The sequence below is a fragment of the Pteropus alecto genome, unplaced genomic scaffold (genome assembly GCF_000325575.1).
Source record: "Pteropus alecto unplaced genomic scaffold, ASM32557v1 scaffold3, whole genome shotgun sequence".
Lineage (NCBI taxonomy): Eukaryota > Metazoa > Chordata > Mammalia > Chiroptera > Pteropodidae > Pteropus > Pteropus alecto.
In genome coordinates, this window is record NW_006442484.1 from 27640099 (window position 1) to 27664494 (window position 24396).

The 24396-nt window shown below is 37.9% G+C and overlaps 1 protein-coding gene across 1 annotated transcript in view; it reads right to left on the minus strand.

Annotated features, from left to right (window-relative positions):
• Positions 1-24396, minus strand: part of NEB (nebulin) — a 193484-nt gene extending 169088 nt beyond the window's left edge. The window contains exons 1-13 of the mRNA XM_006921066.2: positions 24319-24396; positions 23631-23715; positions 23035-23099; positions 19662-19703; positions 17779-17985; positions 15879-15986; positions 15320-15424; positions 14521-14625; positions 13715-13819; positions 9001-9105; positions 3764-3868; positions 3040-3147; positions 409-525 (exon numbers count right to left, since the gene is read on the minus strand). Of these exons, the coding sequence (XP_006921128.1) occupies positions 409-525; positions 3040-3147; positions 3764-3868; positions 9001-9105; positions 13715-13819; positions 14521-14625; positions 15320-15424; positions 15879-15986; positions 17779-17985; positions 19662-19703; positions 23035-23070 (1143 nt within the window). The 5' untranslated portion in view covers positions 23071-23099; positions 23631-23715; positions 24319-24396. The remainder of the gene's footprint in view (positions 1-408; positions 526-3039; positions 3148-3763; positions 3869-9000; positions 9106-13714; positions 13820-14520; positions 14626-15319; positions 15425-15878; positions 15987-17778; positions 17986-19661; positions 19704-23034; positions 23100-23630; positions 23716-24318) is intronic.

The window sequence follows — 24396 nt, forward strand, 5'->3', positions numbered from 1 at the left end:
CTCTCTCTCTCTGTCTCTCTGTCTCTCTGTCTCTCTGTCTCTCTCTTTTTCTGTCTCTCTCTCCCCGCCTCCTTTCAAAATCTCCTTCTGCCTCTGTTAAAATCAGAACGTATCTTCTACAATGTACACTAGCTATGGAGGCAGAGGTACCTGGAACCTATAAGCAAATGAGGATTTCCCTGCCCATTGAACTAAATCCACAATGCTCCCCCATCCCTGCAAACTGACACATATCATATTCAGAGGCATAAATGCCTTCCTGTGGTCAGACAGTTCCAGGGAAACTGCTACACCATTTAAAGTATTTGCTAAGTTATTTTTGCCTTTAGTAATAAAAGGAAAGAGATTTCGTTTCTCTTGCAGCTAAGGTTAAAAAAAAAAAAACACTTTTGACAAGAATATACTTACATCACTTAGTCTATTTCCTGCCGCCATCAGCTGCTTGAGCAGTGGGTTCTCTGAAGCAGGAAGTACATTATAATCTGCTTTTCCTTTATTCTTTTCATAGTCTTCTTTGTATTTTACCTGTAGGAGTGAAATAAAGTGATAAAGTAACTCCAGGTTATTTTTGTTCTCATCTCTATTATGAATATTATGACAATCAATTTTCTCTTTAGGAAAATGGCAACTTGACATTTTATAAACAAAATACTCATAGTAACTCATAACAGTAGCAGGGAAAGTGCATATATTTCCAAGATACCTTTTCCCCATTCATTTACTCATTCAAAAATATCCATTATGATATTTTGGGGTATTTATTATGTGTCAGGCTTTGGGACACACGCAAGAAAGAATAACACTTGGTCCCTGCCCTCAGAGATAGAGATAGATGGATACATAGATAATAGGAGAGAGAAAGATACACAAATACTGATAGCACATTATATCCCGGATACCTGCTGCTCCAGAACTCTCATTCAGCTCTTAACCTCCAGCTGCTGATCTGTCAATACATTTTTAAAAAAGGAACCTAAAAGCATCATGAATTTGCCCTTTTATGCCTCATCTGTGACTGTGTATGAACATACATGTATTTAATGCATATGCAGGAGGAGAAGGAAGGGGCTGGGAGATGGATAAATGGTCACAACTTCAACTTTTCTTTCTGCTCTTCCCACTTTTCACCTTTAATTCCAGGTATAGCAGATGCTTTACATGAGGGCTCAAAAGCCCAGTCAGGAGCATGTCCAAAGGGAGGAAAACAAGAAACCCATCTTAGTTCTTTCTGACTAGGATTCCCCAGGGCCAGCCATTTATTCAGCCAATATAACCATGGAATATAGACAAGTTCAAAGAATCCTAGATAATCTACCAACATTTAAGAACCTCAGAAAATAAATATGATTAACTTGATATTTAAAGGCAGGAGATACATAAGTGAAAAACAGATGCACCACCTCCTACAGACCACACAGAAGACTCGCTGAGGATACTGTACAGGAATGGAAGACATAAATAACCTCTCCATCTCATAGAATCATGTATTTCCTTGAAAAATGGAAAAAACTTTCTCCTGTTTGTAGATGAACTGTCAGGGCTTGTGGCAAGCCATCCCTTCTTCTTCGAGGCCAGATCCTCTCCCCTTCTACCTCTTCAAGGACATCGCTTCAGCCACTCTTCCCCCTCCAATATCATCACATTTTCCCTCAACACTGGTTTTTTTTCCATTAGCATAAAAACATGGTGTTTTTTGTCTTCTGTCTTTAAAAAATTCTCTCTTCACCCACTTATTCATCAGCTACTATAGCATTTTCTTCTTTCCTTTTCAGGAAAATACTTTGAAAGAGTTGACTATACTCATACTCTTATATTTCTCTCTTCTCATTCGCTCATGAGCCCTCTCTAAGCAGACTCAACCAAATTGTTCTTATTAAGTTCACCAAACACCATACATTGATGAATCCATTTCAGAAACATTTGACACAGTTAATCACTCCCTTCTCCCTTCACTTGCTTCCCAAGAAATCACCCTCTCCTGACTTTGTTACTACCTCATCTCACCAGTATCTTCACATGGAAGCACTCCAGAGTCCACTCCTCGAGCTTTCTATCTGTACTAACTCCCTGGGTGCCATCCATTCTTATGACATTAAATATTATTTATATGCTGATAACTCCCAAATTTATACAGATATCACCCCTGAAACTTCAGACTTACATAATCAACTGCCCACTTGACATTTCCACTTGGGTTTCTAAAAGGCATCTCAAATATTACATGTCTGAAGCTGAGCTCATATCTCTCCTCCAGAAAAAAAAAAATTATCTACTCCTTCCACAGTCTTTCTTATCTTGATAAAGGAATACCCCATCCATCTAGTTGCTTAGACCAAAACTCTTCTCTCATATTTCATATCCAACCCATCAGCAAATCAGGTCAGTTCTACTTTCAAAGTACTTCTCATCACTTGCCCTGCTATCCCCCTGCTCTAAAACATCACTGTCTTGCATCTGGATACTGAAATAGCCTCCTCAGTGATGTGATCTTCCTGCTTTCACTCCTCCAGCAGATCCAAGGCCAGGAATAGAATCAAGTCTGATTGGCTTTGAAGTTTGTGCTCTTTCTAGTCCCCAGCCTGCTTTAGAATGCCAAGGAGTCTGACCATTTACCACAGTCACTCTACAGAGGATCTGAGCATATCCATAGACTCGTGTATCTTGTCTGTGACTAGAAGCTGGTAAAAATATAAGAAAAATAATGGTAGTGGTGAGTGTCTATATTCATATAAGGCTTCCAGTTGTCTTTTCTTGAGGGGTCTCAAGACCCCTCTTCTGTCTTCTGTTTGAGATTATAGCCTTTCTATTTCTGGGTATTAAAAGGTTATTCACTCTTTGAAATATTGAAGATGGTAATTGGGTGCTGTTAATGCTCGTACATGGCAAACTTTTTAAAAATTTGGTAGCCCTATTATAATTCCAAAGTACTTTCTTCGTCTCCAAAGAACCCTCTTTTTTTTTTTTAAATATACAAAAGCAAGAGTTACAAGAAATTCACCAAATGAGACCATCAAGATAAATGAGAGAATTTCCTCATACCTTGCTAGCTGCCACCCCAGCTTGTTTATTCACTTTGTACTCTGGTGTTTCAGTCTGCATGAAGTAGATCTGGTCTTTCAGATTCTCAAATTCTTCTTGGTATTTCCTCTGTAAGACATTAAACATACTGAAGAACTGCAGTGGGAACAAACTATGCAAAACTTTTACATGGGAGGACGGAGGCCATATAAAGAAGTTACCCAAAGCCATGCTCCTCTTGGCTTACACAGATTCAGTTACAATTACAGAATGTGGTGCCATCACAAAAATGATTCGCAACTTAACAGATTTGGAGCAATTATAATAGGCTGAAAAGACACCCCAAGAAGGGACTCTTGAAGGCCAGGGAGAGAAAACTTGAGAAAAAAGGAAAAAAAGACATGTTTTTCAGTGAGGAAAATCTGAGTAGAAACTAAACAGTTTCGTAAATATACGGCAAAGAATAAATTTAAAAGGGCCCCTTTAACCTGTACTCACTTTGAAACCATGTTCCTATGAAAACTGAGGCAAGAGTAACGGATTCTGATCAAAACAATATTTCTCAAAAGGAAGGAAAAATTGTGAGATTTCTTTTTAATAGGAACTCTCTACAAGTCTTGCCCCCAAGAAGAGGTGCCAGGACTCAAATGTTCAAGTACCACTTCAGGTGCAGCAGGTGGCTAAAAGTCATAGAGGAAGGGTCCCCCTCTCAACTTAAGGATACCCAGCCATCCCTCTTACTTACTGTGCTAATGTTATTAGCATTCATCCTGGCAGTTGCAATTTCAAAGCAAGGTGTCTCACTCCATTTGCCTTTGACTTTATTTTCATAGTCTTGTTTGTATTTTTGCTAGGAGTAAAACAAAAGAAAATAAGACAAGCAAAATCCGGGATTTGATGAATAAGACTGCAATTTAAGTGGTAATGGTCAGCTTTCAAAATTATCTTGACTAGACTCTTCTTGGGTTCTTAATAGATGTCTTCAATTTACCCAACAGGAAAGTTAAGTGAAGGAGACAGAGGTAAGAATTCTGCCTCTTCTTACAGAATTTGGAGACTTAGTTCATTCAGAACTCACAAATGTGCCCTGATGTTTGAGAAAGGAGAGAGTCAGAAGCATTTTCCACTTGTAATTCATAGTTATAATAAAACCACTCAACCCCAGATGTCTATTCTAGATGAACTTAGCCATTAATTTCTGAGCTTTACCAAAACTCCTAGTTATTCAGAAAACAATACCGGAACAAAATTTGCCTTTTAGGAATAAGACCTCCCACTTTAGACTTAAAGAAATTTTAGTGAGAACTGGCAAGTGATTCAGAAATTAAACTGCTGTCCCATCTTACTCCTGAACACCATACCACCTGAATCAGGCTGTAAGCTCCTTGGAGAGAAAAATTGTGTCTTCTTCATTTTTGTATCCTTAGAATCTAACACAAAATACAGTATACAGAACTTATCCCTTAAATGTTTGTTCAACACTAAATTGAGTCCATGATATGTGGTTTTGAACTACCTAGACGAGTGTTCTTGGAACAGAATTAACCTAGCCGACCACAAGCTTGGGCACATGAGTCAGAGCCAGAGCTGATTAGAGAGATTTCTCCTCCTTGGCTCACAGAATGTGCTAGACATAACTCGTGTGTCTCAAGATATTTACATGCCTAAAGCCCCACTGCACTCATCAAGGAAAACGAAAGTGGTTGTCTGGTATACCTTTACAGAACAAGTACCAAGGGTGGCTGACATGTAGAGTCAGTGAGTTTGAGTTCAAGGAAGCCAAGCCCTCTCTCAAATGCCCTATATCCTTTCTTCTCAAAAGGTTAATATGCTCATTAATAGCCAAGTGGTTTTCATAGCTATAAATTTTAGATCCCTGGATCTGAGTTCAGAAGCTCTGGATCCAAGACTTATCTCCGTCATTCGAAGGTGTGATTACGCCTCTCTAAGCTTCAGTTTTCTTAACCATACATGCTGGCAATAATAATAATACTTACGCAAAGGATTTGGGGAAGATTAAATAAAATCATACACTAAAGAGTGCTTTATTTAATCTCTACAGTGCTAAATAAATGTGAGGGACAATAATTGCACATAACAGAGAGTAAGAAATTCTGAAGAAAATTGTATGCATGCATTCACATGTATCTGTGTGTGTGTGTGTGTGTGTGTGTGTGTATGCATTCACATGTGTCTGTGTGTGTGTGTGTGTGTGTGTGTGTATTCTTCAATGGAAATTTTTGCTGTGATAAGATGTGCTTTATACTGCCCATTAATTTGCCTAACCTCCTCTTTTGTAGCTTTAAATAATTAAAGTCAATAAAACTGATTTTTAAATTTGCTAAGATAGCCTATAGAAGTATTTCTAATCTTTTTGGAGACTAGACCTCATCAAGAATCTGAGAAAATTATAAAATGCCCATAATATTTACAACTCCAGAAATTTTTGATGTACACACTGAAGTTGAGATTTCCTAATCTACATTTTTTTTTTCGTAGAGAGACCGCTATTCCTCTGCTTACTATCAAAGGAAGAAAACTAGAAAATGGGGCAGAAAGTAATTGTGCTAGATGCATCCCCAAACTAAGATACAGAGATCTTTGTAATATAAAGGTGAGAAGCCAGCAGATATTCTTAATGAGGTCCAAAAGTGGGCTATTGGAGAGAAATAAGAATCACATATGTAGATTTGTTAAGCAAACCGAATAGGAAATTAATTCTCACAGTGAGAGACAGATATCTAAATTTTAAAAAGGTATAAAACAAGAGTGGAAGACCACCCAGCCCCCTTATGCAGAGATTTTCCCCCACCTCTTGCCCTTCATGAACCAAAGCTTGTTATTTCCTCCCACCTAGAGCCCAAACATGGCAGGGTGGGTGGAGGTGTGTCTCTCAATCTACTCTTGAGTACTCCCAAGTCTAGGAAGATTTTCACTACAAGGAAGGAGGCTAGAGCTTGCTAACTGCTGAGGAGTTATGGCCTTCTCCTTCATTTGGGGGTAGGAGAGAAGTTGACAGGAAAAAGACCTGCAGCTAGATGAATGAAAAGGAGAGAGAGGCATGTGTCTACATAGGACTCCCACTTCTACCAGCCAAGGGGCCTCACTCTGCATGTGAGTGTTTGTGTGGCACACAGAGATGGGTTAGCCACAACAGAGGTCCAACATCCAACTTTCCCCCCAACCCCAACCCCCACCCTAACCCTTCTCTCCAGCTCTGTGATGTTTAGAGTTTATCAATGGAAACCTGGAGGCAAGAATCAATTTAACTTTTTCTAGGATTTTGTGTTCATTCATTTACCAGAGGGAAGTATATTTGGTCAGTTACAAGCTCTGGGACATCTTCTGTGGGCAAGAGGGTAACCACATGTTGATAGGTGCAGTAAGATTGCTCTCCCAAATCATAGTTCCCCCTCCCCAGAAGTCAGCTGAGGGTGCTTTCCTTGGACTGTAAATTCAGCACTCTAATATCTTGCTTAACCACATTACTATCAGGAGCGTTATGAGTAGAGAGTAGAGCAGAGTTTTTCCCTTCAATTCTAGATCCTAGTTGGCTAACAACTGGAAATTACGATCTGAAATCTTATGTTTTCCTATTGTGAATCAGGAAGAGAGCAGAGAGACAGGCATAAAGGAACTAAAAGGACTTCCCAGTGTTGCGTTCAGAACCGCACTTGCGGCTGGTTGTAGCGTGCATGGTTTTCCCCTCCTGGAACGTCTGCTCACATGAACAGCTCTGCCTGCCTGCCCATCTATGGTAGGGCTGCAAAGTAAGCTGAGCTAAAAGGAGGTTCTGGCATGTAGTTGATGGCTTTGGCCAAAGACAAGGGTGAGAGTATGGATTCTGACAGGTATAATAAGGAAAGCTGATAAACAGAATGCAACAACAATATAATCATTACAGTACTCATCATATTAACATATGAACTGAAGGCTGTAAGACAAAGGGATGGATCTGGGAGACATATTCAACAAAGAAATGGTAAGAATTTAAATGCATGAGAGTGAGTAGATAAAGGAGAGTTTACCCATTTTGGAGAGAAAGAAAATGATACTGAAGCATGGGTCAAAGCAGCTTGATGTGGGAAAGACTCCAAGAGAAAGGAGGTGAGTCCCATATCTAAGTCACTTCTGGTATCCCTCTACCTCTTTTATGGGATAGTTTGTCGTTGAATAGGCTGTGACCAATCACAAGCATTTATTTTCAATGTGGCTCTTTTGCAGGATACACAACAACCATTAAGAACTTGGAAATCTGGATAAGACCGGGATGAATAACTTATCATCATGGATGAATCTGGTGACCTCCATCCACAGCAATCTTCTCCTCGGCTCATACTGTTATTCCACAAAGGCAAATCCAGCCCTGGCAATGCTTTCAAAATACTCGATAATGTCACCGAACCCAACTGGAGTGGTACAGTCCAATAGATATATAATGTAAGCTACCACTATAATTTTAAATTTTCAAGTAACCATATTTTAAAATGTAAAAATGGAACAGGTGGGGAATTAATTTTAATAATATATTGTACTTAACTCAATAAATCCAAAAATAATATCATTTCAACATGTAATCTGTATAAAATAATTAATGAGCTATTTTACATTCTTTTTGTCATACATGTTCAAGATGTAGTGTATATTTCACACATGTAGGACTCTCAGTTCATACTATCAAATTTCAAGTGCTCAACAGACACCTGTGGCTAGTAGCTACTCTGTTGAAGAGTGCAGCTCTAAACTAACAAGCCTAATTTAGTGAAGAGACTGATTATAGAGGAGTTTAGAAGTGATTTTTAAAATCATTTTCTAGTACCCACACTGCATACTCAAATAAGATAAAAGAATGTTGTCTTAGTAAGATATCTTTTAAAATATGCTTTAAATAAAAATTTTGAAAAGATTTATTTTTCTTTCTAAATGACTATTCAAAATAACTCTTTCTTTTTCTTCCAAAAAGATAAATTATCCTTGCTCCCCAATCTTATTTACAATATCAACGTTTTCAGTAGGCCATCTCTTTATGGACAGTTCTAGAGTTAATTTTTACTTAGCCCTGGGCAAATTTCAGATTCATGATATTTCTATTAGTGAAATTTTACTGTACTCACTAGATCTTTTATCTAAATAGCCCTTGGTTATACAGTTAGGTAATCTGCAATATCGGACACTAAAAAACATAATCGAATAGACTTCATTATCCATAACTTTTCTTCCTTCTCCTTTACTGGAGATATCCTTTCAAAAAAAAAAAAAACTTGAACAAGATAGAAATCTTGAGGTTCCATCAAAATTTAAGCAGAAGACCAAACTGAGACTCAACTCCACAGAGGGCTAAGAAAAGTATTTAAAAGCAGCAGTATCCCAGGAGAAAGTGGCCTGATTTGGACCAGTTTTTAAAAAGGAACTTAATATGGGTCTATTAATCAGTTGAACATCTGTTTCTCTGCATTCCTCAGAGCTATTTTGCCAGCCTAAATATAGGCAGACGAGGCTGTTTGCCAGGGCCTTAAAAGTTGCCAGGTGCCCTCCCTACGGCTGTTAGACTAAGCTTTGTTTGACAGGCCACTCATGCATTCTTATCTTCTCCAAGTCTGACTGAGAGCATAAAACTATACAGGGGCTTCACATTGAATTAAGACAATCAGATCCTCTGTGAAAATGTGTGGATACTTGGTTCTCTGTTAGTATCACTTCCGTAAGTCAAATGTCAAAAGATAGTAGGACATGGATTTCTGTTTTCAAAATGCAGCTTTCACATTTATCAATAACTGAGTTATCAAGCCAGTTGAACATTTATTAACACGGTTTCAAGATGTTAATGATTGTATTGCTTTTGCTGTAGCATTTTTAGGGTCATATGTAAAAATACTCAGTGTTTATGTTGTGTCTTTAGGTTCACCTTAGTTATTTTTCTGAGGGTTGAGATTATTAAGCAGAGTTTTCAAGGAAGACAGTGTCCCAGTCCTATTAACTTACCTTGCTCACATGATTGGTCACTTTCTTGGCAAATTCTAGATCGGGAGGATCTGGCAGAGATGTGAATTGGGCTTGCTGTTCAGCATGACCTTTTTTGTAGGCAATCTGACAAAATAAAAGGGATGCTGATAAGCCATAGATAACTATTCTACTTCCCATATTCCATCTGTTTGCAGTCTTAAAAAGACTATGTTTTCTTCTTTATGTGAAGTCTTAAACTGCATTGTACCACGTAACCATAATTTATTATCCTTGTAGATGTTACATGCCCTCCCTCTCAGCATTATGGTGATTTCTCCCTTTGAGTTTTCTCTTTTCTCCAAGATTATTGGCCCTAGATCTGTTTCCTTCCATTTGTTTCCGCGTCATGATCTGCAACTGAAATTATTCTCTTAACCAGCATCCTCAACTCACAACCTCTTGCCTTTATGTCACACCTGTTAACAAACTGCCAGTTCTGGATCAACTTAACTACACACTCCTGTTGTTCTTATACCTAGGATATTGAGTGCTACTGAAGAAAATCACAATTCTATGGATTGGGTAGTGATAACATGATAAGCAAGATTAATAGGGACACGGGCAGAAGGTACAAATCCTTAGCTTGAAATCTACATGCCTACCCAGTGATACATTCTGTGAACAACAACTCGCTTAGGGCTCTGTGCCTAATACTCTGAATTTATCCAATTGCCACTTTGCCTTTATTGAAGATTAAACGTCCCATTAAGTGTCTCTGGTCAGTTTCTACTCCCAGTGGCTAGTCTAAAACCCCAACAGTGTCGTTAAGCCCCCAGTCAACTCCACCTTACCCTCCACTTCCTCTTTTATAGAGTAAAGAAAGGCTACACACTTATCTTCCTCTGTACTCACCCCTACCTCTCCCACTGCCCGCATGGCTCAGAGAAGAAGCATCTTTCGCAGGGCATGAGCCTGGCACTCAAGGTATTGTTCCCTTAGTTCTTTTGTACTATTATACTTTTGTACTTACTCTATCAGTCGCCCCTCTTTCTCACAGCTTCAACATCTCCCTTTTAATTAGCTCCTTTCCTTCAGCCTATAAAGGACCGCTCTCACCTTAAAAATATGTTTTATGGTAATTAATCACACATCCCCATTCGCTCTTGTTCTCCTTTTTTCTTCACTACTGACTCCTCTGGCTTTTTCTTCCACCAGTCTTGACCCCTACCACCAACAATGCAGAAGATGCATAGATCCCCAGACACATGAAGCCCTCTTATGTCTCTGGACCTCATACATGCTTCTCCCTTCCCCTGGAATGCCCCGATTCCACCTTCTCCCCATCTGCCTGCAAACTGCTACTCGTTCTCCAGGTCTCAGTATGAGCACAGTTTCCCTTTCTGTGCCTTCCCTGACTCAATGATCTTTTTTGGGGATCTCATCAACTTAGCCTTTACCTCCTTTAAAGGAATGATCAGATGACATTGTAACTGGTTGTTTTCATGTCTGCCCTTCCTTAGACTGTGAGCTCTGGGATGGCAGAGAGCAAAACCTCTCATTTGAGAATGCTTGTGGCCTGAACAGTACCTGACTAGAGTGAGGGTTCAATGACTGATTGCTGAATATGTGGTTTACACACTGAGGCCATCGGGGCAAGTCTGAAGAGGAGAGTCATCCACCCAATTCTTCCACTACTGAACTGTGAGACTTCTACAAATTATTCTCCTTCCATGTAGCAGTATTCTCATTTATAAAGTAAAGAGGTGTGTACAGCTCCCAGGTCCCAATCATTATCTTCACGCTTTAGCCAAGTCTAAATGTATCTTATCCTAATAATATCTACCTCATGCCTCGTGCCTCGTGCCAAAGCTTTCATGAAAGTTAAATCAATTGGGATACAAAAGACAGATTTTAAAATATTTTCATTTTAATTCCACTGCTTAATTTCTTTTAAATAAGTGAAGGCTTATTTTAAACATAGGGCAATCTGTATATTCCACAGCTAACTCGGTCCTTAAGTAGAAAGCAACACTCCACCAGGAAAAAAAATGCTTATTAAGTATGACATCCTGTCAAGAACTTTCAGAGAAATCAGATCTAGAAGTCCTAATTTCTCAGGAACCATGGTCAGAACTCTATTTAGTTAGAATTCCATATTCTGGATCAGTTTAACGACACTCTTAGTGTTTACAAAGTCTTTGGTCACTACTTAGATAATTAGCATTAAAGGAAACACAGGAAGAAGGTACAGAAGAGGGAGCTGGAGCCTCTGAACCCAAGCCCCTAGCTTGACATCTACGTGCCTACCCCGTGGTATGTTCTATGAACAGCAGATTGTTTAGAGCTCTGTGCCCAGTAATTGTGGACGTTCATGTGCTCACAACAGTATTAATAGGCATGTCGGTGATCTGACACTTAGTGTATACTTGATCTGCAGTAAAAATAAAATCATGCCTTAACTGCCAAGTCTTTCTGAGGAATGATAGAAAGGTTTTACTTCATTATTATAATTCTCCTTCATTATGTCTCCCATGGCGATATTTCAAACAATGTGGTCAATTTTAAATGATCAAAGTCCATAGCACTACAGTGGCATGGAAGTAACCTTTCGTCTCTCCACTTTACGAATAAAGGGAGGCATTAGGAGATTGTCTTCCTGGAAATCTCTCCCTAGGCTTACATGGCACGCATATCCTGGTTCCCCTTCATCTTCTCCGACCGTCTGTTCTTTCATTTGCTTGCTCCTTCCTAGATGTCCCCAATGTGCGTGTCCTCTAATACTCTGCCCTTGCCCATACATTTTTCTGCCTCCCTCATACATTTTCATGTCTTCAACTATCATTTATATTCTGATGACTCTCAAATATTAATATTTTGTCCTCATCTCATATGCATGCAATAGTACTAAACTTTGAAATTATCCCTAAGATGCCCTGATCTGAATGTTCCTTCCATTATCTCAATTCTCGTTCTCTTTCACAAATGCATCTTCACCAGATATACCCTTATACACCCAACTTCCTTGGTCATAAGCTCATCTGTGACTCCTTTCTCTTTTGTCTCCAACATCCATTGTCCCTGTCATCCCTCTGATCCATCTATATTCCTAAAATAGTCTTCTATAAATTATCACGATTTTCCTAGTCCCAATCCACCATATTGTCCCTCAAAATTTCACCAGATTCTACTTTTATCATGTAATAAGATTTCTCTAAAATCTTATAATGCCTTTTATTGACTACCATATCATGTTAAAGCTATTTTGTCTGATTTTCAAGATCCTGCTGCAAGTTTCTTACAAGTGCCCTCTTAACTCAGTACCCACGGCATTTACTTTCTTTGTCCCTTAAAGACTCAAACTCATTTCACCTCTGTTCCTCTGTTCAACTGCTCTCTACTTGAAATGTTTATCATTGCCCTCGGAATCATCACCTCCAGAAAAGTACAAATCTTGTACTTTTCTGTCCTGCCAGGTATGCATTCATAATGGTCTTTCAACAAATAATTATTGATCACTTGATAAAGGTCACACAATGTTATATATTCATAAGATACAGAACTAAAAAGCTAATTTTAAAAGGGAAGCCCATTAAAATTGTCATACAGTAGATAGCCTTAAATTTTTGTTACACCTTCTTTAGGGTAGGGGTATATCTGTGCTATATTTTAACCAATTACACACAAACCAGGATAGAAAATACATCCACTAAATTTACAGGTGATATCAAGTGAGAGGCAATAAAAATTAGACCTCAAAAGTTGGATATACTATCAAATGGTTATATATAATTTCGGTTAAGATAGAATCCTAAAATCCATTGGAAGTAAATTCCAACAAGTCTTAAGATGTCAACTGGTTTGTTAAGTCCACATTGAATGTAAGAGGTTCAAGAATCTAGTGACATTGAATGAAAACTAACTTGTCATTAACAATGTTCTCCTAAAGACTAAAGCAGCGGTCTTTGAATTTTCAACATGGCCTTTAGCAAATCCAGGGACCAAGAAATAAATTATCTAAAAACAAGGGGAAGTGCTGAGCCCATGTGAAGCTCTATGCTGCTGCTGTTTCTGTCAACCTTCAGGTCTGAATTAGGTCTTTTAAGTGTCTCTGATAAACAGTTTTCAAGGTCTAGGATACTAAAATTCTGGCCAGTGGGACCACTGATTTTTTGCTAACTCTGAAATATCTTCTATGTACACCAGTGGCAAGAGCTCTTTGTGAGATAACTACACACACATCTGAACAAGTTCATCAGTCAGGTCCCCCACGCAGGAAAAGGGGGAACACACTGCAAATCAGACTTTATGATTAGGATAGCAAATCAAAATCTTTCAATAACATTAGTCACTTAAATTTGGGTAAGTGGCTATGATTCCAATAGGTTTTTAAAATGCCACTCCATTGTATAAAAAAACTGCAACTCCGGCCAAGGGGACAGAAGGTACATGCTCTAGTGGAAAGAACACTGGTCTTGGGATCACAAGACCAGGTTCCTAGTCTTTAGGTCACTAATCGCCTGTGTGACCTTATATTCAGGTTGTTCACCTGTAAGAAAAGAGGATTAGATAAAGTTCTATCTAACATAAATTATAAAATTTAGACATTAAAAATTATAGTAATTCTAGATATATTTCTCTGCAACAATGGCATTTAGTCTGTTTTAAAGAAGAATTGCAGTGAACATCTGGCCAGAAGACATACTGCGAGGTGCCTGATTCCATACTAAAGTGGTGCTGATTGCAATTCACTTACATCACTGAGAGCTTTCTGGGCTTGGGCAACCCTCCTCAGCTCCGGGCTATCAGTATATGGGTAAAACAGACTTTTGTCTGCGTCCCAGTCTTCAGTATACAGTTTCTAAAGAAGAAAAAAGTGAAAAGTTGTGATAAAGCAAAATCACACTTACATGAAATACATAATTTTCAATTCATCCATCAATGGCATAAAGAACCAAGGGGGCAAGGTGGGAGCAAAGGTAAATGGAGCTCACAGACAGCCTTTCCCTGTCCATCCGCTCTAAATCGTATTTATCAATAGCTTCTCCTGCTTCTCCTGACAAATCTTCCTCGGAGAAGAGCAGATATGTCTGATTCTGTTTCATCTCCTCTCTGTGACTTTCCTTGCCTCCTGCAATGAGTACTAATGCAAATGTAAGGTGCCTGGGAGCTACTTAGTGTAGTTTCTGTCACAAAATAGACCTTTAATGAGAGCGACAGCCAGGAATATCCAGTGTAGCACAGGGTCTACAGAAGAACTGAAAATATTACTTTGTGAGTCTCCAGAGCTAGAGCTCATGCGCATCTCTGTTCTCCCCACACACTCTTCCCCTAGGTCGCTCAAGTTTCTGATAGGACCTTCTTCTCTATTCGTACCAAGAACTTTCTTCTCAGTTTCTCCTTGCCAAGGATCACCCCTGCAGCCCCACGTCTCAAGGCTACACACAAAAAGATTGGGGCCATATTTCAGATTATCAAGAGTTTCCTGAGTATTCTTCTAAATGACGTAGTAGGAGGGCAGAGGAAGATAAAGGTGGTGCCAGAGCAGAGACCCTTACTTACCTTACTGAACATGGCTGTATTCTTAATGGCCTGGACAAGTTCAGGGGCATCAGGGGGAAGCAGGTACTTATCCTTGGTGTCTTCCCAGTTCTGCTTGTATAAAACCTAGACAGAAAGAACAGAGGACCCGTGGCTTGATGTCTCCCATAAGGACACGAGGATTGAAAGAACTAAAGAGAGCACAGTGAAAAGTTTTTCATCTTCAAAGTGTCCTCGCACAAAGGCTGCCAACGTCCCAAAGTGTTACTAGCATCAATTATGAAAACGTCAACCGTGTCAACAGCTCAATACTTTTCCTGCATTAGTAAGCTTTTACTTGAAAAGTCTAATTTTTTTAACTCAATCATGATTCCAATTCTCTATAGATTCCTTTCAGAGGTTGCAACCTATTAGTCATTGACTGAATTAAGTGGTAGACACGTTTCTTTTGACATGGTACTTTTAAAAAGTGTTTTAAATTAGTTCCCTACATTCGAAATGTGGTGATTTATCATAAAAATTCAGCTCCCACTTCTTTAAAAATTAAATAAGGGCCCCTGGCGACACTGTGATTGCATTCCGTGCAGCAATTGCTGGGAGCTGAGTCACAGGGCGTGGGCTGTCCGATCCACATTCGCTCCTACGGGTCACTTCAGCCACCTGTGCGGCTTCCTGACATGCATGGTGGTCACCAGCGCTCATAATGCCTGTGATTCAAGTGGGACTGGTGAGCAGGGTCAGGCCTGTCCAGTTTTCTCCTCTGAGGTCAGGCAGGGGTGATACACATTCTATTTTGTATCCATCTGTACCATGACCTTACCTTACTGACTTGCTGCGACACTTTCTTTGCATGTTCAATGTCCTTTGCTTTTTCATCTACGTGACAGATAGTTTTAGCAACATCGCCATCCATTCGATACTTAACCTGCAGAAATAATGCACTATTAGAGTTCGTGACAGGCATGACTCTGTGAGTATATTAAAGAATATCTTATAACCAAAGATCATTGACCCAGTCACTCTACATCTGCATCATGAAGCACAGTTTCTTAATTTTTAGGCAGAAAACTGTATTCTCCAAAGATTGGCAGAGCAGCTGCATTCACTGCTTGTCTGCTTTCTTGACCGAACCTCAGTTTCTCTGTGCTCCAGGATGGAGGACCACAGCGACTTTTCATCTCACATCACCAGTTAAACTAAATTTCTAAGCTAAGCTTTTAGAAGCCTCTTTGGGTTCACATTTAGGACAACATAATCTATGGCCAATGCTCATAGTAGTTCAACACCTTGTTCTCTCTACACCTATTTAGGATCACAGTTCCCAGCAGTAGGTACATTTTTGAAATGATTCTCTTTTTTATTTTAGCAATGTAGCCCACCTCGCTGAGTTGATCCTGTACTTTCTTGATTCTGCGAAGTTCTGGGGTATCAGTCGTGATGGCAGATGGCTGTCCTTTTGCTTTCTCATAGTTCTCTTTGTATTTATTCTGAAAAGAATATCAGGTATTAGCCTAAAACCTGATAAGACAGCAGTAGAAATTTCAGGCAATGCACTCATTCCCATCTAATAAAAAACTACTGCAAGTTATAACAATTATCAGTTATAATAGGACTCATTTTCCCCCTATCCTGATTCTCAGCAAACACTAAAATAGATTTGTTAATTGCTCTTCCTAAAAATGGTTGTACAACTGAGACAGTAGAAATGTTATTACAGACTATTGTCTTGGAAATGCCCTAAAATGATTTTCTCAATGTTTTTATTGCCTGAGTGCACACATAAAAAGCTTGAACCTTAATAATTTTAGAAAATAAATACAGAAAAATTGAGTCAAATGTAAAAAGATTTGATTGCTAATACAATGCAAAAATATTCAATTCAAAAGTTGCAGCTAACTCTCAATGGTTTGGATAGTTGAGACACCAGCTGAATTAATGGAAAGTTTAAATTATGGAGTATTTTAAAAATAAATACAATTTTATTGTTTTTGCTAAATACACAATGAGTTCTTGCCTTAAAAATAATATGCATAATTTATCAGTATTAATGTTCAGGAGTATTCGTGAGTGGAGTAGTCAACAATTTATATTATTGATTTAGTTACTAACCACTTTTAGAATATTATAAACCTTTGCCAACATTCTGCTCAGTCTATCAGAAATTCTCGGATATTTTGTCTGAATTAATGAGAATTTTATGACAATAAATCAACCAAAAAATTTTCTATCTTTGTTGAATACTGCAGCAATAAAGAGGCAAGATAATCTCATTTCTAGAAATCTAAGTCTTAGGAGCCCAAGTTTTAGATCATTCAAGAATTTGAACTAGAAATTTACCAAACAGTCCCCAAGAGTTAACGCTCAAGCAAAAATGAATATTTATTGGCCAGTTACAATAGGATGCTTTTGACATAAGTGTTAGTCCTGTAAAACCCAATGTTCCCTGAGATACATTTCATTTTTTTTCAACCCTCCAGAGGACATGCAGTCAGGCTACCTAGCGTAGTGAGACTTCAGCCCATCATGGACAATCAACAAATTAGATCCGTTGGAATGGGTCTGAATCCACTATCAGCCAGTGTAACTTACAAAACATAAGGACCAGGGACTGTCAAGAGCATTAATTCCTAACATTAGAATCACCTGAGCAGCTTTTGTAACTCATTCCCCACTGGCCCCAACCCCAGACTGATTAAATGAGAATGGCCTGGGCATTAGCAGTTCTAAAGCTCCCAGGGGATGCTAATGTGTAACCACAGTTCAAAACCACTCTTCTAGGGTATGGTCAAATATTCTGACCCTCAATTTCAGATGAGTTCTTAGTCTGATCCTGGTTTTCTAAACAACGTGTTCTTCATTATTCACCTCTTAGAGACCTTTTTACATACTGTTAGATAGTCTACTTAAGAGGCATCCTACTCAGACATAGTTTAAATAGATGCTATGTCGTTTCCATGAACTGATTTTAACTAAATCTATAATTTCACTATTCTAGATTGGCTAACAGTGATTAAATACCAGTAAATGCTTCATAATAGGCCTTATGCTTATTTTGCAGGAATAATTTCAATAAGGATGCTTTCTCCAATGTCTAAATGGTACAAATTAATTACAGGAAAGGAAAATTCAAGACTCACAAGAGCTTATATTTCTGCAAAATAATTTTTATCTCATACAAGCCTGAAAAATGAAATCCAGCCAGCATCCAAAACAGGGTTGGTTAAGAGCAGTAATTTCTTCATAGTAAAACCAAATTAGAAGAAGTCATTTAAAACTTACTGAGCTAAAGAGATTCTGCATTTTCTGACTGTGTGCAATGTAGGGGGTCATGAACTTTGAAGAGTCCACTTTCTTCCTGATAACCTTCTTCCTCTCCACTGGTTTTGCTGGTGCTGGCTGGGCCAGTGCTGGTTTGAAAGGTTCTGATTGCTCATAATCAGGTACTGTTGTCCTTGTTGTAGTAGTTTCATAGATTTCTGTTATTGTCTGAAAATTTGACATGCAGTTCAACATTGTTATAAAAGTCAAAACTGTAATAACCATGATCTCGATATTATGACTTTAAGTCAGACTTATATTTCTAGTGTTACTTCTCCGTAATGAAAACAGATCAAAGCAGAAAATCACACAATATCCATTTGAAAGCACATAATATTACAAAAATCTTAATTCTGATTGTTCAAGATTGCATGGAGTGGAAAGGTTATTCCTTCTTAATTTGCAACATTGCCTTAAAATTTCATTTGCAGAAAGGAACTCAAACATTTTAAGGTAGAATAATAATCAGAAGTAAAATGTTCTTAAATATTTGAAAATATTCTGAAATTGTCTAGGTAAAGTAAAAGCAAACTTGGGATCAAAGGACAAGAGATCAAGACAATTAAATAAAGCTCGAGTTCTTGACTTTAATTTTAAGTTTCAAATGAGTCTAAGAAAAAGTTGGTTGGTTATTCTTCAGGCATTTAGACATTCTTTCCTGTAGTATGAGACAAAGAATAATGAACTTTAAAAAAATAAATCACATCAATATTATAAGAGATTACCATTCTCTTGGCTTAGTCAGTTAATTAATGTGAACTGGAGAGCCATTTACACTAATAAATGCTTAGGTGGACAAGAATAATGATGACAACATAATGGGGTAATTAGCCTCACAACAGTCTTATGTATGTGGTAGGTGGGAAATTACTGTTTCTTACAAAAGGCTGTAGTGAAAGAAACTGAGGTCTAAAGTTTGGGTCTAGTCCAAGGTTAAAAATACTGTACGTAAGGAAAGATAAGTAGCCATATCTCCAATCCGTCTCAGAGTATAATTTCCTTCACAGCTAATATCACCTGTATCAAAGGAATAGTTCTAGCATCAATTTTGCAAAGAGAAACCTAAGTAATAAGGGAAATGGCATATCTATGATAACTCTCTCTAGTGTTGTCAGAGCATTGCTAATAGGCTCCTTTCTGCTCATTATTAATGACATATGGTTGACCGTGAGAAACTAACCAATTTACAGCATCTACAGATGTTAGTTTCCATGCAGTCACAGGCTCTCTTAGTAGGCATTAGGGTTAGCCATCCATATAATTGTTTGCCATACTTAAAAGAAACAGCTCCATGAAGAAAATGAAGCATGATTGAAGTATTTCACCTTGGAAAGAAAAAAGTTCCAACTTGGAATATTTATGGGAACGGCTTTCTCAGAATTCCCAATGTGCTAAAATTTAAGTAGCATTTTATGGCACCATCAAGGACAAAGGTCTGAGGGCGCCATCTGTGTTGGCAGAGACGATGCCCTACAAGTTATAGCTCCACACAATAAAACTGCTGGTTCCCATGCAAATCACAAGTTCAAGGTCATTCTGCAGTCAGAGTGGTGATAGCCACTGACATTACTCTAATTAGCATCACCTACACCAAAAACACGATATAAGCAATGGGGGAAATCATAGCCAGTCATCTTGGCTATGTTGAATAGCATAACAGCGATAAAACCTGTCAAACGGTTAATAGTTATTCTTGTACCATCAGCTGCTGAGCACACATAGGTGAGTGATCCTCCCTCAGATTCTCCCTTTTGCCAGCTCTGTGGCCCTGGGAGTGTGAGAGAGGAGGCTATTTTCCTGCTTTAATGAGTGTACAGTTCGTGCAGATGTGGGCTGGGTCTTACCTCACCCGGGACCTCTTCGTAGACTGTCTCCTCTGTATAGTACTATAAATAGAGCACAAAAGTGTCATCATGAGAACCAAAGAAGAAATCACCTCTCCTCTGCCTCAGCTGAACCACTTGGGTTATTTCACTAGCCCAGCTGGTTTGCTATATCTGTGAGGAAAGATAGAGGAGCCTGTTCATATTTTAGACCCCATTTTAAATTTGTGAAACTTTAGGAAGCTGGAGTGAATGCCATCAGACTGGACAAGGAGATACTGAGTGATGAGAAAGGTGTCTGAGGCTAGTTATTAATCACAGGATGCTATTTTACTTGGGAAAAGTAAGTTTTTCTTCTGGTACTGAGGTAGAATTTGCTGAGAAAAGAATATAACAATAATATAGTGAGTGTGTGGGCTGGGCAGAGAGGAACTGTGATAAAACTCACTGTTTGCTGACTAACAATAAAACAAACGAAAACCTCACTGTAAACGAAATTTTTAAATGGATTGTATCATAGAAATAATAGATCCAAAGGCAACATGTAAATCTCAATTATCCCTATACCACCCTGATTACTAAGTAATAAGAATTTCTTCTAGAGTGATGGGTGAATCCCTTCCAATATGATGGTCCTAAAAGAGGTGCTAAAATGAAAATTTACAAGTGCCAAGAGAAGGAAGAAATGAGAAGAAAAAAATGAGGAGATTCCTCATCACAAAATGGGGGAAAGTTAGGCAGCAATTTGCCACTGATGGCTCTGAGGTGCCTGAAATCAAATCTACTTCTGTTCTACTTCTGACGTCACCAGCAATGAATAGACGTGGATAGGAATTGGCTGACATTTTGTTTCAGATGCGTAAGAAGAGTGGAATCCTGTCCCCAGTGTCACCCAGCAAAGCTGGGTGAATAGGAGGAAAGACTAGTTTAGGCCAAAGGACACAAGGAAAGGGAGAAAAATGAAACATTTGGCTTACTTTCTTAGTCAACAAGATGTATAACATTTTATGCTTCATTTTTATTTTCTCTGACACCAAAACATATACTCGGGGGAAAGGGAAAAACAGTGAGTGCAAAATTTCCCTCAGTGGCCTCCTTTCTTCTGTCCTTGGTTCAGTGAACTTTCAACAAATTATTCAACCATCGTCAATAGGCAACATGCTCTATTTCATTTGCAGTACGATTAGTATAAAACTTGCCTTATGTCTCTCACTTTTGCACTTTCTTTGCTCTAGCATTTTTATTTTTATTTTTATTTTTTATAATTTGAAATCTAATTATACCTGTGTCCTTATACATAGCAACAGAAATCACAAGTTCCTACAGGACAGAGAATTTCTCTTTTATATTTTTGTGCCTTTCTCACATGGGAAATATCATTAGGATACTATAGAAAATACTGTTTGATACTGATCCACATGGAACCATTCCTCCAGCCACATAAAACATCCGTGACTTCAGAAGAAATATTAAACAAAAATGAATGATTCACAGCCGTCCTGAATTTTCTTAGCATCCAAGTAAAAGCGGCTCTTTGGTAGCCATCCAATTTTACCTTTGGTGGGCTCTCACGATTGATAAATATAGCTTAGAAATAAGCTTATAAAAAAGGCAACATTATCCAAATGGTTGGCATTAACTTGTATGCCAAATCTCACTTTTTAGAAAGAGCTTTGCCACTAATTAGATAGTACATCCTTGCATCTTTTCATTTCTTTCCAATTTTGTTTAAATTTGAGTAGAGAGTGACAGTACAATTTTATTTAGCTGTCTAAGATCTCTAGGAGATATATTTTTAAAGCTAGTTCTCTTCTGTTTTATGAACTCTTCTGCCACGCATTTTCATGTCATCTTTTTTGAGGTCAGAGAGACCTTGGTTCAACACTCTGGCAGGAAGTCTATAAGTTTAGCACCTGCTGGTCAGACCCAGAAGCAGTAATGACAACAAAATAAAAAGGATGAGATGCCTAAAAATAGCCTCCTCATCTAGTTAAATTAATCAAGTCTAGCACAAAGGACTATTTCGATGACCAATAAACACAATTATTTTAAGAAAAACAAAAGATACTTAAGTTAGAGGTTAAAAAGTATTTCTGGTTTTACCATCATAGGGAAGACAATTTAATTTATAATTGTGTTAGTGCTTGATAGTGATTATTTGACCTTTAAGGACATATGTAAAATGCACACTAGTAATAATTTTGAACACTGAAGATGTGGACTGTGGCGTTTAAAGCCAGAGAGTTTGAATGTTATGTTACATGGAATTTGGTCTGGGTTTTTAAAAAGTATATACCCTTCAGTAAAAAAAAAAACAATTTTGTTTGTAGAAAAAAATAAAATTTTCTTCATTTAAATATAGACTGGTCTATAAAATAATCTTCCAAAGACAAATTTTGGCACTTTCTTTTGGAATTTGATTCTGGGTAGCTTTTAAAGTTAATTTCATTCTTTTTAAAGAGCACAAATTTTTAGAACTGCCTCAAGGTTCGTATATGTATTTAGATCATCATCATTAGTTGGTAATTATTAAGCACTTTCAGATTCAATGGCAGTATATCTATATGGATGTGCAGCTAAAGGCAAGAGCTGATGAAGAAAAACCATAACATGATAAAAACAAAATTATATAAAATAAATATAAAACAAACAATTGACAACTTTGTAAAATGTGTCAGACACCCACCAATAATCTGGAGAGAATTTTTCAAGATGCTCACTATGGTCTTTGTTCTTTTTCAAAGTGCAAAAGCAAAAGCTAGTTTTGTTCCCTTGGGTAAGTATGATGGAGCTGATGGGAAAGTGTGGCTCCAGCTGTCACTTGGGAACACCAAAGTTTATTTTTATATATGTGTGTATATGCACATATACAGGTATATAAAATCTCATATGTGTGTAATTTCATATATATTTTTCTGAACATTTAAATCATATCATCCTATAGATAATCAGCTGGTTAAAGCAAAGAGTAAGTTGCTCTTTTTCCTCTATTTCTATGCAGGCACTAAGAAATAGAATTGTTTCCAGAACTTTCTCTTTCTCTTCATCTTCTTGGCCCCTTTGATCATGGGGGTTGAAAGGTAGGAAAGAAAATAGTTTGAAAAGACAAATTGAAATTTGCCTTTACCCCATACTTTGTGTGTGTGTGGTTTTTTTTTTTTTTGAGAGTTTAAAGAAAAGCAAAAGTGAGAAACAGTGATATTTCTTTTCAGTTCTAAATCCCACATAATTATAATGAAACTGAACATAAAATACTCCTTTCTCATGCTTTAATGATGACTCTTTGTGAAGTTATAATAGACAATGTATTTTTCGAATGATTAATTCACCTACGTGGCTTTGACTGTTGCTACATAAAATACTTTGCTGTCAGAATCAGTTTTTTAAATCTTACCTCCACCACCTCCTCATATTCTTCGTCGTCTGCCATTTTTCCAGAGTAGTAGTGGCACCTACAAACTTTTCATATTCCATACAAATGAAAATACATTAGACTCTATCCTCAAGACTGAAATCATTTTATAACATTATAAAAACAGAAGTTAAAAGTTATGCATTCTATATATTCATGTATGTTTGCAGGGTAAATGAGAGAAGACATTTAGATACAGCTCTGAAAAAGTGAAGCTTCAAATTTCTTTTGGTCCCCTCGGGAATTTGTTGGATATTGCTACTTGTAGTTACATGATCAATTTCGTTCAAGTTGCAAAAGAAAGTTGAGGTGAGGGAGTGAGGGGGTTTGGATTCAAAGGAACAGAGTATTTAAATTTCCAAATACCTGGAGAGAAACATTTTTAAACAAAAATTTTAGTGAAAGGAAGGTCAACTCAGCTTTCGGAAGTTGGAAGTTTTTTCTGTAGCATCAGAATTCTAAGAAGGCTGTCTTAGTTCTCCATGTGTTCTAATACATGGTACACAGTATATCTTATGCATCAAATGAGAACTTGTAAAAATACATCTATTAATAGATTTAAAAAGCAAAATAGAAACCTCAAGGCAACGGGGTTATATTCTTCCCGAACACCATCGGCTTGTATGGATTTTTTTCTTTGTTTCTGTAAGCTCTTGTTCAAACCTGGAAAATAACAAATTTTTGAAGCATTGGTTGAAGGACATGTAAGATTGTGGTTCTTTGGCCTAAGATTCTAATTCAGGAACTAATGAAAAGCTCACCCAAGGCCTTCTTAGTTTGACGCCAGAGAGTGGGACTCTCTCTTGATAAAAGTGGATGATGACTTGGAACAGCTGTCCCTTTGCCCAAAGATATTTGCCATGTAAACCAATACCCTGCCATGGCTGGTTTTGTTAAGCTAGTAAAACTGCCACTCCTTCTGAGGCAAATGAAGCCCAGTAGAAAAAGATAAATATAGGAACATAGGATATAGATCCTTTTGTATACTAATATATTTAGAAAAAAATCAAAGGCAAAATTTTGTTAGACAGGAGAACCAACTCAGTCAAGCAATAAATTGGTTAGTATAGGACTTGATTCTAACCACACACTACATGTCAGATATTAGTAGGGCCTGAGTAAGGCACTGGGGTTACAGACTTTCCCAGTCACTGTTCCCATCACGAATTCCCCAGTTTTGACCCAAAACTTTAGAAAATACTTCAAGGGAAGCTGTGGAACATTTCCTGAAAGAACATTACAGAAAAACCCATAAACTGGCCTTACCTTCAATCTATCAAATAAATTTCCTCAGCAGCAAAGCCTCTCCCAACTCTCCCCTCCTGAGTACCCCAGGCAAAGGCC